The 20,196-nt window shown below is 43.5% G+C and overlaps 1 protein-coding gene across 5 annotated transcripts in view; it reads left to right on the forward strand.

The window, feature by feature from the left end:
* Positions 1–20,196, forward strand: part of POLN (DNA polymerase nu) — a 171,184-nt gene that overhangs the window by 86,329 nt on the left and 64,659 nt on the right. For all 5 annotated transcript variants that reach the window (XM_066278668.1, XM_066278669.1, XM_066278671.1 and 2 more), the window contains 3 exons: positions 1,302–1,358; positions 2,583–2,636; positions 3,241–3,306. In XM_066278668.1, the coding sequence (XP_066134765.1) occupies positions 1,302–1,358; positions 2,583–2,636; positions 3,241–3,306 (177 nt within the window). The remainder of the gene's footprint in view (positions 1–1,301; positions 1,359–2,582; positions 2,637–3,240; positions 3,307–20,196) is intronic.

Consider the following 20,196-nt stretch of genomic DNA (forward strand, 5'->3'; position numbering starts at 1 on the left):
CTCCCCGTTTCCAGCTTCAGAAAAAAAATGAAAAAAAAAAAAAAATAATAAATAAATGGCCTGACCTGTGGTGGTGCAGTGGATCAAGTGTTGACCTGAAACACTGAGGTTACTGGTTCGAAACCCCAGGCTTGCTTGGTCAAGGCACATGTGGGTATGGATGCTTCCTGCTCCTCCTCCCTCTCTTCTCTCTCTCTCTCTCTCTCTCTCTCTCTCTCTCTCTCTCTCCCCCCTCTCTCTAAAATGAATAAATAAAAATCTAAAAATGATAATAAAATTAAATAAATAAAATGAGGATAACGTGTTACCAGAGATGTCAGGCAACTGGGCTTCCGTGTGTTGCTGATGAACTGGTTGGTATTGTGTCTGCTACAGTTGGCCCCGCAGTCTCACGCCTCTTTATGTAGATATTTGTTAGAACTGTGGACATTGTTAACCAAAGTCTGTGTACCAGAATGTTCACAGCAGCACTCTTCACAATAGCCTCAAGTGGAAACAGCCCACATATCCATCAGTGGTGGGATGAATAAATAATAGTCATTCAGACTATACAACATAACAAGTAAATGACATACTCTTCACATGACAACATGGATGAACCTTAAAGCCATAATGTTGAACAAAAGAAGTCACACACACACGGAATAAGCCACACAGAGACAGTGCCTATCCTGTTCCATTGATACAGAGTTAAAAAACTGGGAAACACGGCCTAGATGGTAGTGGCCAGTCTGGTGGAGGGGCAGGGACCCGCTTGGAAACCTGGAATGTTCCATCTGGATGGACCCAAGTGTGTTTACTTTGTAACAATTTAACAAATGGTGTCCTTATGATCTTGTACTTTCCTGTACCTTATATTTCAATTTTCTGCAATTAATTTCAAAATTCATAATCATGTTCCAGTGTTCCCTCCCTGACCTGATGTCCAGATTGCTGTGATTGAGATGTTGGGTGTTCCTGAGCTATGGAGTTACACGTCTGTGGGCATTTCCCCAGTTTCCTCCCCCGAGTGTTATTTCACATGCCCTGGACTTAGGTTTCACTAGTGGAGATCTCGAGAGGAGTCCTATTTTCAGGTCATGTGAATAAAGGCCTTTAGCTTCACTGAAGACAACAGTGATCTTGTAAAGGATTAAGGTTAGGACACTTGTGAAACTGAATTGATTTATGAATCTTCATTTTGGAAAATATGCTCAGTGTAGACCATTTTCTTATTAGGGATTTGAAATGTTAAAATTAAATGAAGGGATTATTTTGGTGATATTTATTCTCTCTCTCCCTCTTTTTTTTTTTTTTTCCAGTTAAATGCTCTGCAGGATCTCCATCCATTACCCAAGATTATTTTGGAATATAGGCAGGTAAGTTCATTTTTCTTTATAAGTTGGTGACTGAAGGGAAGCATATGGCACCATCTCTGTTCTTGGAAGTCCATAATCACTGAGGTAGCCCTGAGGTGGTTTCACTCCCATCTACCATCAGCCACACTCAGCGTGAAAGGGGACGAGGGAAAACTCGGAAAGGAGTATTCCATGTGTCGCTGTGTGACTGCCGTGTGGTGTAGACTTCCATTGGTACCGAGTGTAGAAGCCTCCTCCATCCCTCGTCCCCCGCCCACGTCTAGGCTGCTGAAGTGGCTCTGCAGCTGCTTCCCCACCGTGCATGAGCACTGACATGCCCCTTCTCCCCTTCCAGCTACTCTGTCCACACCCTGCCCTTGGCTCTCTGCTGTTTGTGGTCCACCAGTACCACTTTCACCGTCCCTGGTGCCATCTGCTTTTTATCTACTGTGCCTGTCACCTGCTGTCTATGCTGGGGCCCGGCAGCTGCTAGAGAGCATAATGGTGGCAACTGACCCTTGTCCCTGAAGTAATGAAAGGACCAAAAGAGGACTAAGAAGGGCACCACAGGGGACAGGCGTGCAGAAGCGCCCGCTTGTCCTGGGAAAGTTCCTGGGAAAGAATTATTCCAGGATAACCAGTTTATTTTATTTTTATTTATTTATTAAAAAATTTTTTGGAAGTTAGAAGTGGGGAGGCAGAGAGACAGACTCCCGCATGTGCCCTACCGGGATCCACCCAGCATGCCCACCAGGGGGCGATGCTCTGCCCATCTGGGGCATTGCTCCACTGCGCCCAGAGCCATTCTAGTGCCTGAGGTGGAGGCCACGGAGCCGTCCTCAGCGACTGGGCCAACTCTGTTCCAATGGAGCCTTGGCTGCGGGAGGGGAAGAGAGAGACAGAGAGGAAGGAGAGGGGGAGGGGTGGAAAAACAAATGGGCGCTTCTCCTGTGTGCCCTGGCTGGGAATCGAACCCAGGACTTCCACATGCTGGGCCAACGCTCTACCCCTGAGCCCACCGGCCAGGGCCACCAGTTTATTTAAAAGCAGTAGGTACCACTTTTCTTTGTGGGTTACTGTGGTCTAATTCTGGGAACCACACAAAGCTACTTCAGGGCCTCCTGGAGTCGCCCCTGGTGACATTAGCAGCGCACACCCAGTTATTCCGTGAAGCACGGCTTTGACACTCATTCCTATTTAAATACTTAAACAAAGAAAGTGATTATTTTTGTCTTTGTAATGTAGGTTCACAAGATCAAGTCTACTTTTGTAGATGGACTACTAGCTTGCATGAAAAAGGTAATTGAAGTTAAAACATATTAGGAATCTGGTTTACATGTGAGTTCAGACAGATGTCGAAGTTGTTTACATTTCAGTTACCGGTGAAATAATCTAGTATACCGGAAACTGTGAGCCACGATTTTGTTGTTATTCGGGCCTCTTTATAGAAGGCACCATTATGCCTTAGAAGCTGTTCTGATGAGGAGGCCCTGCTGCTGGCCTCGTGCTTCCCCATCTGTTGTTGCCACTCATTTCTGAGGTCATTTCAGGGTGGTCTGTGGTCAGAGGTGTTCTGTGACTTGTCTGAGGCCATGCAACTCTTCTGGGGTGCACAGCCCCACCTTGAGTCCATGCTGAGCCCCCTCAGTCCCCTCTCCCCATGCACAGGGTTTCTAAGTGACTGAGAGACCCACACATCCTACTGCAGTGAGTACGGGGAAATCTTGCCCACCCTGATCACCTGTCAACAGTGTCTGACACCTCGGACATGTCAGGCTGGGGTCAGGGCCCCTGCAGGGAAGCAGAGAGTGCTGTGTCTGGGCGGGAGGAGCGGAAGGGCGCAGCAGGTTCTTGACCTCAGGTAGCACTGTCAGAGCTTACACGATCTGTCTCACTGGTGAAGGGCTCCGTTTCCTCCACGTGGAACCAGACTGGAACTGTGACTGGAAGACTTTCCGCCAAGCACCCTGTAAGTGAGCACTCCTCCTGAACGCCAGTTTTCGTTTCTAAGAGGGAATCCTGTGCTGATGGACGGTTTGTTTGTTTTCTCTTTGTTTATTCAGCCAGTATTTATCCAGCACCTACTGTGTTTTGGGAACATAGGGGGGGGACAGGACATATGGTTCATCCTCTTATAAAGTGTTGAGTCAGTGAGGGGCTCTTCTCACCCAGAGAGTTGTGCACTCAGTACCCACAGCAAGACGCATACCTTGTTCCCACCTGCTTCTCCGTTTTCAGAATTGTCCTGAACAGGTGGCTTTCTGATTTCCAGAAATGGCCTGATCAGGCAGTGGCACAATGGATAGAGTGTCGAACTGGGATGCAGAGGACCCAGGTTCGAGACCCCGAGGTCGCCAGCTTGAGCGCGGGCTCATCTGGTTTGAGCAAAGCTCACCAGCTTGGACCCAAGGTCGCTGGCTCAAGCAAGGGGTTACTCGGTCTGCTGAAGGCCCCCAGTCAAGGCACATATGAGAAAGCAATCAATGAACAACTAAGGTGTTGCAATGATTTCCAGAAATGGGTTGAAATAGCTGATGCTCTGATGGCCCACCCTCCATTTCGTTGTTCAAGACTACCTCTGCAGAAAAAAGCTCCCAATGCTTCTGAATTTAGATGCAGGTTTAACAACACTTAATGCAATTGACTTTTTTTTTAATGGTTTTATATTTTTGAGTTAAAGACAATTCATTAGTAATTTGTCATTATAGGAACAGTTCCTTAAGTACAGAAAAGAAGTGTAAAAAAACCCCAAAAAACAAACAAAAAACAGCTAATGCCTGACCAGGCGGTGGCACAGTGGGTAAAGCATTGGACTGGGATGCGGAAGACCCAGGTTCGAGACCCCAAGGTCGCCAGCTTGAGCATGGGCTCATCTGGTTTGAGCAAAAAACTCACCAGCGGCCCTGGCCAGTTGGCTCAGCAGTGGAGCGTCGGCCCGGCGTGCAGGAGACCCGGGTTCGATTCCCGGCCGGGGCACATAGGAGAGGCGCCCATTTGCTTCTCCACCCCCCCCCCTCCTTCCTCTCTGTCTCTCTCTTCCCCTCCCACAGCCAAAGCTCCATTGGAGCAGGGATGGCCCGGGCGCTGGGGATGGCTCCTGGCCTCTGCCCCAGGCGCTGGAGTGGCTCTGGTCGCTGCGGAGCGACGCCCCAGAGGGGCAGAGCGTTGCCCCCTGGTGGGCAGAGCGTTGCCCCTGGTGGGTGTGCCGGGTGGATCCCGGTCGGGCGCATGCGGGAGTCTGTCTGACTGTCTCTCCCGGTTTCCAGCTTCAGAAAAATACAAAAAAAAAAAAAAACAACTCACCAGCTTGAGCCCAAGGTCGCTTGCTCAAGCAAGGGGTTACTAGGTCTGCTGAAGGCCCGCGGGCCAGGCACATATGAGAAAGCAATCAATGAACAACTAAGGTGTTGCAACGCGCTATGAAAAACTAATAATTGATGTTTCTCATCTCTCTATTTCTGCCTGTCTATCCCTCTCTCTGACTCTCTCTCTCTGTTTCTGTAAAAGAAAAAAAAAACAACAACAAAAAAACAGCTAATAAAAGTCCTCTGCCACCCCATCGTGCAGAATTGATTGTGGGTAACATGTTAGTATCTATCCTTCCAGAATTATTGTTAAGCACATGTGTTTATAAAACACTACTTTCCAACAAAAAGAAAACTATACTTTTATTTTATGCTTTTTAATTTCATTTAAGAAGTCTTGATATTATACATCAATATTGATCTGAATCTATACTTAGATTTAAATAATTGAGTTATTTACCGTATTTTTTTGCTCCAAAAGACGCACCTGACCATAAGACATACCTAGGGTTTTAAGGAAGAAAATAAGAAAAAAAATATTCTGAACCAAATGGTGTTTTAAAAAATTTAATAAGCCTGACCAGGCGGTGGTGCAGTGGATAAAGCGTCAGACTGGGATGCGGAAGACCCAGGTTCGAGACCCCGAGGTTGCCAGTTTGAGCACGGGCTCATCTGGCTTGAGCAAAAAGCTCACCAGCTTGGATCCAAGGTCGCTGGCTCCAGCAAGGGGTTATTCGGTCTGCTGAAGGCTCACGGTCAAGGCACATATGAGAAAGCAATCAATGAACAACTAAGGTGTCACAATGCGCAACGAAAAACTAATGATTGATGCTTCTCATCTCTCTGTTCCTGTCTGTCTGTCCCTGTCTCTCTCTGTCTCTCTCTCCTCTCTTTCTCTCTCTCTCCCTCTCTCTCTCCTCTGTAAAAATGAATAAATTTAAAAAAAATTTAAAAAAAAATTTAATAAAATACGGTAAATATATTAACTAAATAAGTGAATATAAATGCTCTGTATGACATATACATATACATATATGTTCATGGTAAAGAAATTCAAGTCACGTGGAAGTTTGTAGAATAAAAAACGTGATCTTCTTCCCTTTCCCTTTGTCACGCACCTGTTTTCTATCCCACGAGTTCCCTCTGAACAGTCTGGACTGTGTCCTGCCAGGCCTGCGTCTGGGCCGTTAGGTGTGTGGCGAGCGTGGTACTTGCAGGCAGAAGGTGGGGTGGCTGGAGAGCAGAAAGAGGCCAGGACTGGTCAGGCTTGCCGTGGGGTGCGTGGGAGCCGGGGCTTTGGGTGCAGGACGCCCTCGGAGGACTCTCAAGTCCCGGCTGTCTCTTGAGCCTCGAACCCATTCTGAGAGGGTCTGATTTTGGACATCCCACTTTAGAGAGCCCTCCTGTGGTCTTTATCCCGCTGCCTGGTACCAGTACTAACTCTAGCCTTAATGCTGATACTAGTGCCAATCCCAGTCATAACACAACCTCGTCTGGAAGCGAGCGTGGTGTGCCGCTGCCCCACAGTCAGTGTCTCTGCGGCTGTGCCCACCGCACCCTTTCTCTCCGGCGATGCCACTTCTCATCGAGGGTCATCCAAGGGTTCTACTGGGAAAGCTCACTTTTTGTTAGGGCTCTTGCTGCCTCCTGTATGAGTTCCTGTTTTCTATTGCATTTTCACATTAGTCTCTCACTCTGCTTTATTTTTCTTCCAGAAACGTCTAATGTCTCTGGTTTGTGGGTAGTGCTTCTTCCAGGTTTTCAGTGATGCTGTTAGTTTTACCTATTTATTTTTCTGCTATTTCAGTTGAATTTTGGAAAGAGGAGACTTAAGCATAATGTTTGCATTTGGCACCACCTTTAACTGAAAGTCTGCACTATTATTATTTTTTCTTGAGTGTGTGTGACAGAGACAGAGAGAGGGACAGATAGGGACAGACAAACAGTAAGGGAGAGAGATGAGAAGCATCATTTCTTCGTTGTGAACAACTAAGCAAGCTCCTTAGTTGTTCATTGATTGCTTTCTCATATGTGGAGGGGGGGGGCTCCAGCAGAGCAAGTGACCCCTTGCTAAAGCCAGTGACCTTGGGCTTCAAGCCAGTGACCTTTGGGCTCAAGCCAGCTACCACGGGGTCATGTTTATGATCCCACGCTCAAGCAAGCGACCCAGCGCTCAAGCTGTTGAGCCCGCGCTCAAGCCGGATGAGCCAGCGCTCAAGCTGGCAACTTCGGGGTTTTGAACCTGTGTCCTCTGCGTCCCAGGCCGATGCTCTATCCACTGTGCCACTGCCTGATCAGGCTGATTATTATTTTCTTTATTTATTCATTTTAGAGAGGGTAGAGGGGGGAGAGAGAGAGAGAAGGAGGGGAGGAGCAGGAAGCATCAACTCCCATATGTCCCTTGACCAGGCAAGCCAGGGGTTTTGAACCAGCAACCTCAGCATTTCTGGTCGACGCTCTAACCATTGTGCCACCATAGGTCAGGCTGCATTATTATTTTAACAGCTGCATTATGCTCTACTGAATGGATATCCCTAGTAATGATCATTTAGATTGTTTGCAGTTTTAAATATTTAAAATATTTAAATATTTACTGAGATGCCCTATTTTTGGTATTTTCCTGATGACTTCCATCGTGTAAATTTCTAAATAATTCTGAGTCAAAGAATGAGTTTATTTTTAAGGTTCCACATTGTTCTCCAGAAAAAAATTACTGTAGCCTGATCTGTGGTGGCACAATAGATAAAGTGTTGACCTGGAGTGCTGAGGTTGCTGGTTTGAAACCCGGCTTGCCCAGTCAAAGCACATATGAGAAGCAACTACTGCAAGTTAATACTTCCCGTTCCTCCACCCTTCTCTCACTCTCTCTAAAATCAATAAATAAAATACTTTAGCCTGACCTGTGGTGGCGCAGTGGATAAAACGTCGACCTGGAAATGCTAAGGTCGCCGGTTCGAAACCCTGGGCTTGCCTGGTCAAGGCACATATGGAAGTTGATGCTTCCAGCTCCTCCCCACCTTCTCTCTCTGTCTCTCTCTCCTCTCTCTCTCCCTCTCTGTCTCTCTCTCTCCCTTTCTCTCTCCTCTCTAAAATGAATAAAATTAAAAAAAAATACTTTAAAAAATGAATGTATGTTATATAGCTACATTTTAAAAAATTACTTTAACATTCCCAACCAAACAACGTGTGAAATGCTGGATCCCCTACAACCTTGCCAATTAAAGGAGTCTTCATTTTGGTTGCTATTACCTGGCTTGATTTTTAAATTTCTATTCCTTTAAAAATTAAGTGAGGTTGACTATATAAAGTAGTTATTCTTCTATGAATTGTCTGTTCATGTCATTTGCCCATGTCTCTGGAAGATAGAATATTTTCTTATAGGTGTGGAAAAGTTCTCTATATAATAAGGATTAAACCTTTGTAAAATGTTGGATTATTCTTCTCCATTTTTCTTTTGCCTTTAAAAAAATGTTTTTTCCACTGATTTGAGGGGAAGGAAGGAAGAGATGAGAGAGAAAGAGAGAGAGAGAGAGACATTAATTTGTTGTTTCACTTAGTTGTGCACCTGCTTCCCCTGTATGCCTTGACCAGGTGTTGAACCAGTGACCTCTGGTGCACCAGGTCAATGCTTTATGCCCCTGAGCTGCCCACTCAGGGCCTTTCTTTTGCCCTTTAATATTTTAAATACACATTCTATTTGCCATACTTAAAATGGCTTTATTATTATTATTATTTTAGTGAGAGGAAGGAGGCAGTCAGACAGACTCCCGCATGCGCCAGACCGGGATCCACCCGGCATGCCCACCAGGGGGCGATGCTCTGCTCATCTGGGGCATTGCTCTGTTGCAACTGGAGCCATTTTTTTAGTGCCTGAGACAGAAGCCATGGAGCCGTCCTCAGCGCCCAGGGCCAAGTCACTCTAATCCAGCCTTGGCTGCGGGAGGGGAGGAGAAGAGAGGGAAGGGTGGAGAAGCAGATGGGCCCTTCTCCTGTGTGCCCTGACCGGGAATTGAACCCGGGACATCCACACGCTGGGCTGACGCTCTACCTCTGAGCCACCTGGCCAGAGCTTAAATGGCTTTTTATTTTACAAATAATATGTGATAATTCTAAAAATTCAAACAAGACGACATAAAAATATAAATAACAAAGTAAAAGAATTTCCAAAGCTCAGTGATAACTACTATACATTTTGGCAACTAGGCTCTAATTTGTCTCTTGTTGCACACATACACATTTACATGACCGGGATTGCATCATATGTGTTGTTTTTATCTTAGACACTATCTTACCACGCCGTGTATCAGCCCCCACCCTCCAGCCCAGTGCCCTGGGCACCCATGCTGGCAACCTAGTATATGTTCATTCATATTTTCCTTCAGACCAACAATAAAATCTTAGACCAACACGTATCCATGCGTAAATGCATAAAGACATTAGCGCTTTATTTTTCCCATCCAAGTACTAACCAGGCCCGACCCTGCTTAGCTTCCGAGATCAGACAAGATCGGGCGAGTTCAGGGTGGTATGGCCATAGACAGCGCTTTATTTTTCTATCTCTTGCTTTTTTCTCTCAGCCACGTCTTGTGGACCCCTGCAGGTCACCTGACAGTTCTGTTTCCCTCTTGTTGATGTGTCTCCTGCCATTTCTCTGCGGTGGATGTGTGCTTCCTGTCCAGCCCTTGTCCTCTAGGAGCAGGGCTGCAATAAGCATCATGCACTTGCGTCCTGGTATACTGGGGCTTGTACTTTGTGGGATAGATGGTCAGGTAGGGAATTACTAGGCCAGAATATATTTGTACTTTTTTCTTTGTATTTTTCCAAAGTGATAAGCAGGGGGCATGGCAGACAGACTCCCTCATGCGCCTGACCAGGATGCACCCGGCATGCCCACCAGGGGGTGATGCTCTGCCCATCTGGGGCGTTGATCTGTTGGAACTGGAGCCATTCTAGTGCCTGAGGTGGGAGCCATGAAGCCATCCTCAGTGCCCGGGCCAACTTTGCTCCAGTGGAGCCTTGGCTGTGGGAGGGGAAGAGAGAGACAGAGAGGAAGGAGAGGGGAAGGGTGGAGAAGCAGATGGGCACTTCTCCTATCTATGTGCCCTGGCTGGGAGTCGAAACCAGGACTTCCATATGCCGGGCCGATGCTCTACCGCTGAGCTAGCCGGCCAGGGTCGCATTTGTACTTTTAATAACTGTGACTAGGTTTGCTTCCAAATGCTTTCAGCTCTTGCCATTGCTATGAGCAATGTGTGGCAGTAGTCTCCCCTGTCTAGGGTGATTTCCCCTTGGACAGACGGTCCTCATTGTTTCTGCCTTAGTGTTGTCTTAGAATGGCCTTTTTCAGCTCCTAGATTATCTAGACATTCACCTCTGTTTTCTTATAGAACTTACGTGTTTTCATCTTTTCTACATGTAGAACTTGAATCCAGCTATACGCTTTCTAAATAGGTGCCGTGTAGGTTACACGAGGGTGCCATAAAATGGCTAGAGCTTGAATTGCATTTTTTTGTTGTTGTTTAAAGCACACGAAATACATTTGATTAATATTTTTAAAAATCAGATTGTACCTGTTGTTCAACATTTCCAGAAAGCTAGTTTCTCCCACACACATGTGCCCTCCCAAGAGAAAGTTATTGTTACCAGTTGGTTGTAGAAGCTCTTACCATGCACTTTCTGCTTCATGGTTACTTCTGGTAAAAGGAAAATGTAAAATGTTTTTGTCTTTGGTTGATCCACGTCTTTCCCATACTTTTTTTTTTTTACAAGAATGATAAGTATTTTTTTTTTTTTGTATTTTTCCGAAGCTGGAAACAGGGAGAGACAGTCAGACAGACTTCCGCATGTGCCCGACCTGGATCCACCTGGCACGCCCACCAGGGGCGACGCTCTGCCCACTAGGGGGCGATGCTCTGCCCCTCCGGGGTGTTGCTCTGCCGCGACCAGAGCCACTCTAGCACCTGGGGCAGAGGCCAAGGAGCCATCCCCAGCGCCCGGGCCATCTTTGCTCCAATGGAGCCTCGGCTGCGGGAGGGAAGAGAGAGACAGAGAGGAAGGAGAGGGGGAGGGGTGGAGAAGCAGATGGGCGCTTCTCCTGTGTGCCCTGGCTGGGAATCGAACCCAGGACCCCTTGCACACCAGGCTGACGCTCTACCACTGAGCCAACCGGCCAGGGCCTTTCCCATATTTTGACATTTTAATGAAGCATTATTAAGGGGTTATAGTTTATTCAAGAACAAGAAGACCATAGTTGATTCAATTGCTTCAACTCCAGTCTCAGTAACAGACGTAATAAATACATTAGAGCATTTTTATAATAGCTGTTTTAAAGTCTTTGTCAGGTTACATGCCGACATCTGTATCGTCTTCTCTTTGGTGTCTTTTGATGATCTTTTCCAATGTGATTTGGGATTTTTCTTTTTCACATGCCCAGTAATTTTGAGCTGTGTGCTAGACATTTCAAATATTGTGTTATGATAGTCTGGGCCTTGGCTAGGAGTCCCATTAAAGTGTTGATCTTCTGTTTTAATTGACCATCAACCTGGTGAGGTTCAGGCTGCAAGTTGTGACCTGCCTTTTCATGAGCTGTGGTTCCAATATATATGTTCAGTTTTCAAAGAATTTATAGGCTAATGCAGATATTCCCAAATGATAGCCATCCAATGGTCAGTTTGGGGATTGAGGTGTGATCTATCTGTTGGTTCAGTTCTCAAGTCTTTGGTATATTGTTCAGGGTGATGTCTACACGTGTGCAGCTTGAAGCATGAGTTGTTTATAAACAACTCCATGATATCATTTTCCCAAGCTCCTCCCTCTGGGTGGTCTCCTTAGTTAGTTTCTGGGTTTTGGTACTCCTCCCCACCCCACTCTTCTAACCAGAAATCTGAGGCTTTAGTATTCCTATTCTGCTGTGCACTTCTTGCCACTGGCTCCATGTCTGGGACCCAGTGGCAGGAGAACCAAGAGGAAGAAATGACAGACTTCAAATTCTGGTCTGCTTTTCCAGTCAGCCTGCTGCTATTAATTTATCAGATCTTCATATTGCTTCCCTGTGTATTCTGTCCAATTTTTATGGCTACATTCAGTGGACTGTGCTTACCGTGTCTTAACATTTTTTAAAACGATATTGAGGTACTATTGACTGATAACAAACTCCACACATTGCAAACAATTTAATCAGTTTTGACATGTATATGGCCATGAAACTATCGCCACAGTCAAAATAGTGAACTTATGCATCACCCTAAAAGTACCCTGTGCCCCTTTGTAATCCCTCCCTCCCCACCCTCCATCATGTCATCAGGCAGGCACTGGCTTTATTTCTATCACTATAGATTACTCTGCTTTTTCTGGAAATTTAGTTTGCATTTTCTGGAATCACACCATATATACTCTTTTTTTTTTGTCTGATTTCTTTCACTCAACATTATTATGAGATATGAGACTCAGCCACGTTGCTCTGTATTTCAGTTGTTTGCTCCTTTTTATGGCCGAACAGTAGTCAATTGAATCTATGTAACACACTTAGTTTATACATTCATCTGTTGATCAATAGTTGGATTGTTTCCAGTTTGGGGATATTACCTAATCCTTATACGGATATATCCTTTCTGTTTTCTTGGGTAAATAGCACAGAGTGATACAGCTGGGTCAAATAAATGGTAGGTATATGCTTCACTTTTTAAAGAAACTGCCAAACTGTTTTCCAAAGTGGTTATATCGTTTGCCATCTCCTCCTCCCCCAACCCCACCCTGGACCACAGTGTATGAGAGTTTCACTTCTCCCACATCCCCACCAGCACTTGGTATAGTCAGTCTTCTTCATTTTAGCCATTCTAATACAGACGTGGTTTTCATTGCATTGCCCTAATGACTAATAATGTTGAGCATCTTTCCATGTGCTTATCTGCCATTTATTTTTCTTGTGCAGTAAAGCATCTGGTCAAATCTGCACTTGTTTTAAAGTGATTATTTGATTTCTTATCACTGAGTTTTAAGAGTTCTTTCTATATTTTCTAGATACAAATCCTTGCTCAGATATGCACTTTGCAAATATTTTCTTCCAGTTGATGGTTTGTCTTTTCATTCTTTCAATACAATCATTTGAAGAGCAGAAGTTTTAAATTTTAACAAATTCTTACATATCAGTGTGTTCTTATATGGATCATGCTCTTGGTGTAGCATTAGAAATCTTTACTTAAACCAAGATCACAAAGATCTTATCCTGTTTCCTAGAAATTTTATAGTTTCTGGCTTAACATTGAGATTTATGATCCATTTTGAATTGACTTTTATATATGATGTGATACATCTCGAAATTCATCTTCTTGTAGGTAGATATCCAGTTGTCCCAGGATTATTTGTTGAAAAGATCATCCCCCCCATCCCCGCCATTTAATTGCTTCAATACCTTTGTCAAAAAATGAATTCACTGCAAACTAAAGTGTTTTCTTATGTATTTCCAATTCTGTCCAGTTGATCTACATATCTACTGCACCAGTAAATACCATGTCTTGATTATTGCAGCTTTCTAGTAAGTTTTAAAATTCGGGTGTGTATGTTCTCCAACATTGTTCTTTTTCTTTTTTTCAAGTGAAGAAATGTGTTTGCCATTCCGTGATGTATTTAGAGAAGTGTTTAAAAACACATGTAATAAAGATATTTATAAAAATGAGTTGTAGCTCTAGCTGAATAGCTTGTTTGGTTAGAGCATCATCCCAAAGTGTAGAGGTAGCCAGTCCAAACCCCAGTCAGGGCATATACAGGAATGGATCAATGTTTCTCTCTCCTGTCTCTCCCTTCCTCTCTTGCTAAAATCAATAAATACAAATTTTTAAAAAATGAGTTGTGCATGCATGATACTTTGAAATGAGTGTATTATCAGGGAATTTATAAACAAAGTGTGTTGTATAGATTCAATGGACTATACTATTCAGCAATAATAGTGGTTAGCTCTTCTGTAATATATTTTGAGAAGTGATTGTAAACACTTGTGATAGTTGTGTTTACTATTACTAGTGTGGTACCCACTTGCTCTAAAGTGAAAACTGCATATTTTATTGTGATATAATTGACATATAACATTATATTAGTTTCAGGTGTACAAAATAATGATTTGTTATACACAGATATTGTGAAACAATATAGTTACAAGAACAGATATAGTTACAAGGTTTTTCTTGTGATTACATCTTTAAGCTCTACTCCCTTAACTTTTTTTTTTTTTTTTAAAGATAATGTGACAGGCAGGGTCCTGTCTTTAATTTTTTTAATTTTAATTTTTAATTTGTATTTTATTTATTCATTTTACAGAGGAAAGAGAGAGGGAGAGAGAGATACAGAGAGAGAGAGAGAGAGAGAGAGACAGGGGGCAGGAGCTGGAAGCATCAACTCCAATATGTGCCTTGACCAGGCAAGCCCAGGGTTTCGAACCGGCGACCTCAGCATTTCCAGGTCGACGCTTTATCCACTGCACCACCACGGTCAGGCTACTCCCTTAACTTTTAAATACAGATTGGGACAAAGGTAGGTTTACAGTTGTTTGTATGGAACGTAATACAATAATTAAATAATAATACAAGAATAAACTCTCATGTGTGCACAACTGTAACCCTACTTCTGCCACACCCTGTGTACAATATGGTATTATTAACTATAGCTACCATGCTGTGCATTACACCCCCAGGACTTACCTATTTTATTTTGACCAGGGGTTTGTAACTCTTCCAACACTGTTCTTTTTAAAAAATAATTTATTTTGTGTCTTTTGTGTTTCCATCTAAGCTTTATAGTCAGTTTTTAAATTTCTACAAAAAGTTCTGCTGTGTTTTACATTGGGATTACATTGAATCTAGAACTCAATTTAGGGAGATTAACATTTTAACAATATTCAGTCTTTTCCGCCTCTTAAGAAGGATATATCTTGGCATTTATTTGGGTCTTATTTAATTTCTCTTGGCAAGGTTTTGTAGTTTTCAGAGTACAGGTCTTTTTAAATATTTTGTCAGATTTATCTTTAACTATTTCATATTTTTGATACTATTATAAATTATATTGTTTCAATTCTTAAGTGTTCATTGCTAGTGTATAGAGATACAGTTAATTTTTATATTTTGATTTTGTATCCTGCAGCCTTTTCTAGTTAACTTTTTTTGCAGATGCCATTTGATTTTCTATATAGATGATCATGTCATATGTGAATAAAGAAAGTTTTAGTTCTTCCTTTGAATATTGGTTCCTTTTATGTCTTTTTCTTCCTCGATTATACTGACCAGAACACTCTGTACCATGTTGAATAGAAGTGGTGAGAGCAGACATTTTGTCTTGTTGCCAATCTAAGGGGCAAGTATTCAGTCTCTTTGGTAAGGATGCATTTAGTAGTAGGTTTTACATAAATCCCCTTAACCAGCTTGAAGAAGTTCCCTTCAAATAACAATTTGCTGCCTAACCAAGTGGTGACTCAGTGGATGGAATGTCAGCCTGGGATGGTGAGGACCCAGGTTTGAAACCTCAGGGTCGCTGGTTTGAGCGTGGGCGCATCTGGCTTGAGCATGGGTTCGTGAACATGACTCCGTGGTCACTGGCTTGAGCCAAAAGGTTGCTGGCTTGAAGCCCAAGGTCTCTGGCTTGAGCCCAAGGTTGCTGGCTTGATCAAGGAATCACTAGCTCAGTTGGAGCCCCCGGGTCAAGGCACATCTGAGAAAGCAATGAACAACTAAGGTGCCGCAACTATGAGTTGATGCTTCTCATCTCTCTTTCTTCCTATCTGTCCCTGTCTGTCCCTCTCTCTTGCTAAGAAATATAAAAATAAAAATATGGAAAGATTCTAAACAAAACTGTAGCATCCTCTGTCATCTCAAATCTGATGTTAATCCCACTGAGTGTATTTTTCATATTATATGTTATAGTTTTCATTTGTAGAAATTGTTTGGATTATTTTTATGTCATCCATATCTCTACTTAGTTTTTCAGTGTATTCAATGCAGTTATAATAACTTTTCTGTTTTACTGTCTTTGTAATTTCAAAATCTGTGTCTAATACAGGTTAGCAGATAATTATTCTCACTATGAGTTTCTGCTTCTCTGTATGCCTGGTAATCTTTGTTTGGATGCTAGACATTGTGGATTTTGCATTGTTGGGTAATGGACCTTTTTGTATTCCTTTAAATATTCCTGAGCTTTTATCTGGGATGAGTTAAGTTTCCTGGGAATAGTTCATTGCTTTCTGGTCTTGCTTTTATGACGTATGAGGCAGGTCTGGAGAAGTGCTTCACTAACACCAGCTAACTGTTCCCCATTCCTGAAGAAAGACCTTCCTCATAGTCTACCCATTGTCTCATGTATCATGAGTTTTCCAAGAGTGACTGGTAAGAACAGGAATTATTCCTGGTTCTGTGTGGGTGTCCTGCACTATTTTCTAATCCCTTTGGATGAGCTTACCCCAGCCTTTGGTAGTTTTCTTCCATGCATGCACTGATCTGTTCTTTGCTGGATACTAATCTCTTTAATGGGCTCAGCAAGGGAATAATTTTATGGATTATTTGTGTTTGTCTCAATACTAGGAGGGAGCACTTTCTTTTCAACTGTATATATACATTCCAAGTGGAAGTAGTAGCTCCCATTTCATAATTTGTGTGTGTGTGTGAGTGACAGAGACAGAGAGGGACAGATAAGTACAGGCAGAAGCAGACAGGAAGGGAGAGAGATGAGAAGCATCAATTCTTTGTTGTGGCACCTTAGTTGTTCATTGACTGCTTTCTCATAGGTGCCTTGACCGGGGGGCTACAGCAGACCGAGTGACCCCTTGCTCAAGCCAGCGACCTTGGGCTCAAACTGGTGATCTCGGGGTTCTGAACCTGGGTCCTCCACATCCCAGTCCGATGCTCTATCCACTGCAGCTCTCCCATCTCATTGTTTTTAATGCAATTAAAACCCTGTGTTTTTAGCACTTAATAGTTCATTAATCAATATTTGTTTCATCAGAACCTTGTTCTAGTGTCCTGTTTAGAGAGTCCCTGTACTTCCTCTGTTGTGATACTTATTATAGTGCTTTTTTTAGCTGCCTGTTTACTCTTTTACTTCATGGGGTTGTAAATTCTATGAGAACAGCGACCCTTTCTGCCTTCATTGGCCTATCTGTAGGCCTGGCTCTCTACATGGAACATGGTAGGTATTGGATATTTATTGAATGAAAAACTGGATGTGTTATCTACTCTCTTTTTTTTGTATTTTTCTGAAGTGAGAAGAAGGGTTGTGGCAGACAGACTCCCGCATGCACCCGACCAGAATCTACCCGACATGCCAACCAGGGGGCGATGCTTGGCCAACTCTGGGGCGTTGCTCCATTGCAACCAGAGCCATTCTAGCGCCTGAGGTGGAAGCCATGGAGCCATCCTCAGCACCCGGGCCAACTTTGCTCCAATAGAGCCTTGGCTGCAGGAGGGGAAGAGAGAGATAGAGAGGAAGGAGAGGGGGAAGGGTGGAGAAGCAGATGGGCGCGTCTCCTGTGTACCTTGGCTGGGAATTGAACCTAGGACTTCCACATGCCGGGTTGACGCTCTACCACTGAACCAACTGTCCAGAGCATGTTATCTATTCTTGAGTTGTCTTCCTCCATCTCAAAGTCAGCTGGCTTTGGATTATCATCAAGATTACAGCATACTGACAGTGTGGGCCAACCTCTTCCCCATGCCAAACTATCGCACTCTTCACCCTAGGCCTGAGTTGGTCATGAAGGCTTTTGTTTGTTTAAATTCTCCCCTTCCCCTGACTCAGATACGTTGAGGTTATTACCTGTCAATCTTGGCTTTATCTGTCTCTCTTAGAACTATAGTCTTTTTACAAAGAGCTTTCTCCTGGGAAAGTGCTGAGGACCTTTGTTCTTCTTGCAGTTGCCAGGAGCCACATTCTTGCCCCTTCTTCGGCCAGTGCCTCCTTATCAGGCATGGCTTTGGATGTCCCTTCTAGTGTTTCCGCATCGACAAGGCCATTTGTTGTCAATGTCCTCATTTCACTGCAACACCACTCCTGCTACTGGCTCAGAACTTATCAACATTTTGTAATTCAAAATATCTGACCTTTCACATGGTATTTTTATGAATTCTTTCAGATCCTGAACGCTTCTTTTTCTTGGTTAGTATTTTGAAAAGAAAATTTTAATGTTAAATTTTAAAATATATCCATCAGAAATATTAAAATGCTAGCATCATTTTGCTGGGTTTTTGCTTTGTGAGTGTTTTCTCATTGTAGTTTTCTTTACTTTTCTAACTATACGTGCAGTATTTTGTTAGCACGTTGTATTAAGATTGTAAATTAAGATTTTGTCTTATTATGGTTAATGCTTTGATATAATTTACGATTCCTTGACCCTGCGTGCTGTCCCTTGCCTTCAAACCATCACATCTCATTGTGGCTGTTCAGATACCTTGCCCGCAGAACCTCCTCCTCTGGCACAGCCTGCCTCGTCTGGTTACTGACCATGAGTTCTCTGAGTTCAGCACGGGGAACCTGTCCCCACCCTGTCCTCCCACCCCAGAGCTCAGCTACACGCCCCTTTTCCTGTGGAGACCGTATGGAGCCTGCACGAGGAACGAGTGTGCGTCTGTCGTCTGCTTAGAGCTCAGACGCTACTCTGTCCATTTAAAGCCACTGCTTGTCCTTTCCCAAGTGTGTTCTCAAATCGCTTTCCCCTTTTATCCCAGATGTAGTGTTGATTACACACTTTAATGTGCTTCCTTAAATAATAAGTGGGATTTTATACTGTTTTTAAACTTGATGTAAATGATAGGTTGTTCTTATGCGCATGCAGCTTGCTGTTTTCCTCCAACATTATGTTTTGAGATGTACACATCTCAGCAGAAGTGGCTCTAGTGCATGTATCTTGGCAGCTGTATAGCATTTCATTATAGAAGCATGCTAGACATTTTCTGAAATGTCTCTGTTAGAAATAATGCTGCAGCCTGGCTGGTTTGCTCAGTGGATAGAGCGTCGGCCCGGCATGTGGAAGTCCCAGGTTCGATTCCAGGTCAGGGCACACAGGAGAGCACCATCTGCTTCTCTCCCCCTTCTCTCTCTCCCCCCTCGCAGCCAGTGGCTTGATGGGTTTGAGCATCAACCCCAGACGGGTTGCCGGGTTGCCGGGTGGGTCCCGGTCTGGGTGCATGTGGGAGTCTATCTCTTTATCTCCCTTCCTCTCATTTAAAAAGGAAGGAAGGGAGGGAGGGAGGGAGGGAGGGAAAGAGTTAGGGCAGGAGGTAGGGAATGAGGAAGGGAAGGGAAGAGAAGGGAAGGGAAAGAAGGAAGGAAGGAAAGAGGGAGAGAGGGAGGGAAGGAGGGAGGGAAGGCAGGCTGGGTGAAAGGAAAAACAATGCTGAGATGAATACTGGGGCATGTACACTGCTGCTCCACAGATGTCACTGCTCTTGGTCTTTCCAGACATTTTACTTTATGCCAATTTGCTGAGTGTGGATTCCGGTCTTATTGTGGTTTAATTTTGCATTTCTTTAATTACTAATGAGGGTAAGTATATTTTCATCTTCAGTAACTTGGGTTTCTTCAGTGACTTGCCCGTTTATCTCCTTAGCCCATTTTCAAGTTAGTGGTCTGTCTTTTATTAATGTATACAAGTTCTGTATCTGTTATGGATACTACTCTTTTGTTTGCTTGTACACTTATCTTTTCTATGTCTGAGTTTGTGGGTTTTCTTTCATGTTGTCTTCTGTGACTTCAAGTAACAGATGTTTTCTATTTTAATATCCTCAAATTTGTTTTCTTTATGGTTTGTGCTTTTGTGTCTTGTTCCAGAAATCTTTCCTTACATGGAGATCTCAAAGATGCTCTAGCTCTGTTTTAACTGTTTTAGAGTATTGCTTTTTACATTGAGTCTGTAACCTCCCCCCTTGAATTTGCTTTCATATAGCTGTGAGATAGAGATCTGGTTATTTTGGAGGATTGCTTGTTATAACGATTAGGATAATAGCAATTCTAATGCCTCAGTCATGTGTGAATTATGATAAATGCATGGGCCTGTTTCTAGGCTCTCAGTGCTGTGCCCTTGGTTTATTTCTCCATTTTCACATGATCTTAGTTTGTGAGAACTTAATTATAGATGTGCATTCCCAGCGCATCCTCCGCATAATCCGTCAGGTCACTGTCCCCTTGCTCCAGTGACTGCCTGCCTTCTACTGTCGGCTCCTTGAGTCATTTCAACATTTTACCCCAGAAATGAGCAGTGTCCATCATATGATAGCTAGTCACTAAACGTTCTTGACGGAATGAATAAAATTGAGTTCTTCTCTCTGAGTTATTAAGTGTTAAATATAGCTAATGTATAATTGGGAGGAAAATATTAGGGAATAATAGGCAGCATTAGTTCTTACAACTTGTATTTATTTGGCAAGGGAATTTCCTCCAGGAGTTTACATAGCATGTAAATATTAATTATTTGAAGTCTGTGTATGTAAGGTTTGATCCAGTGGCCTAAGTTACATAGGCCATTTATCAGTTCCCCCATTTCTTAGCTCCCTTCCTCAGCATCCCAGCAGGTCTGGGAGATA

Source organism: Saccopteryx bilineata, chromosome 5 (assembly GCF_036850765.1).
Source record: "Saccopteryx bilineata isolate mSacBil1 chromosome 5, mSacBil1_pri_phased_curated, whole genome shotgun sequence".
Taxonomy (NCBI): Eukaryota; Metazoa; Chordata; class Mammalia; order Chiroptera; family Emballonuridae; genus Saccopteryx; species Saccopteryx bilineata.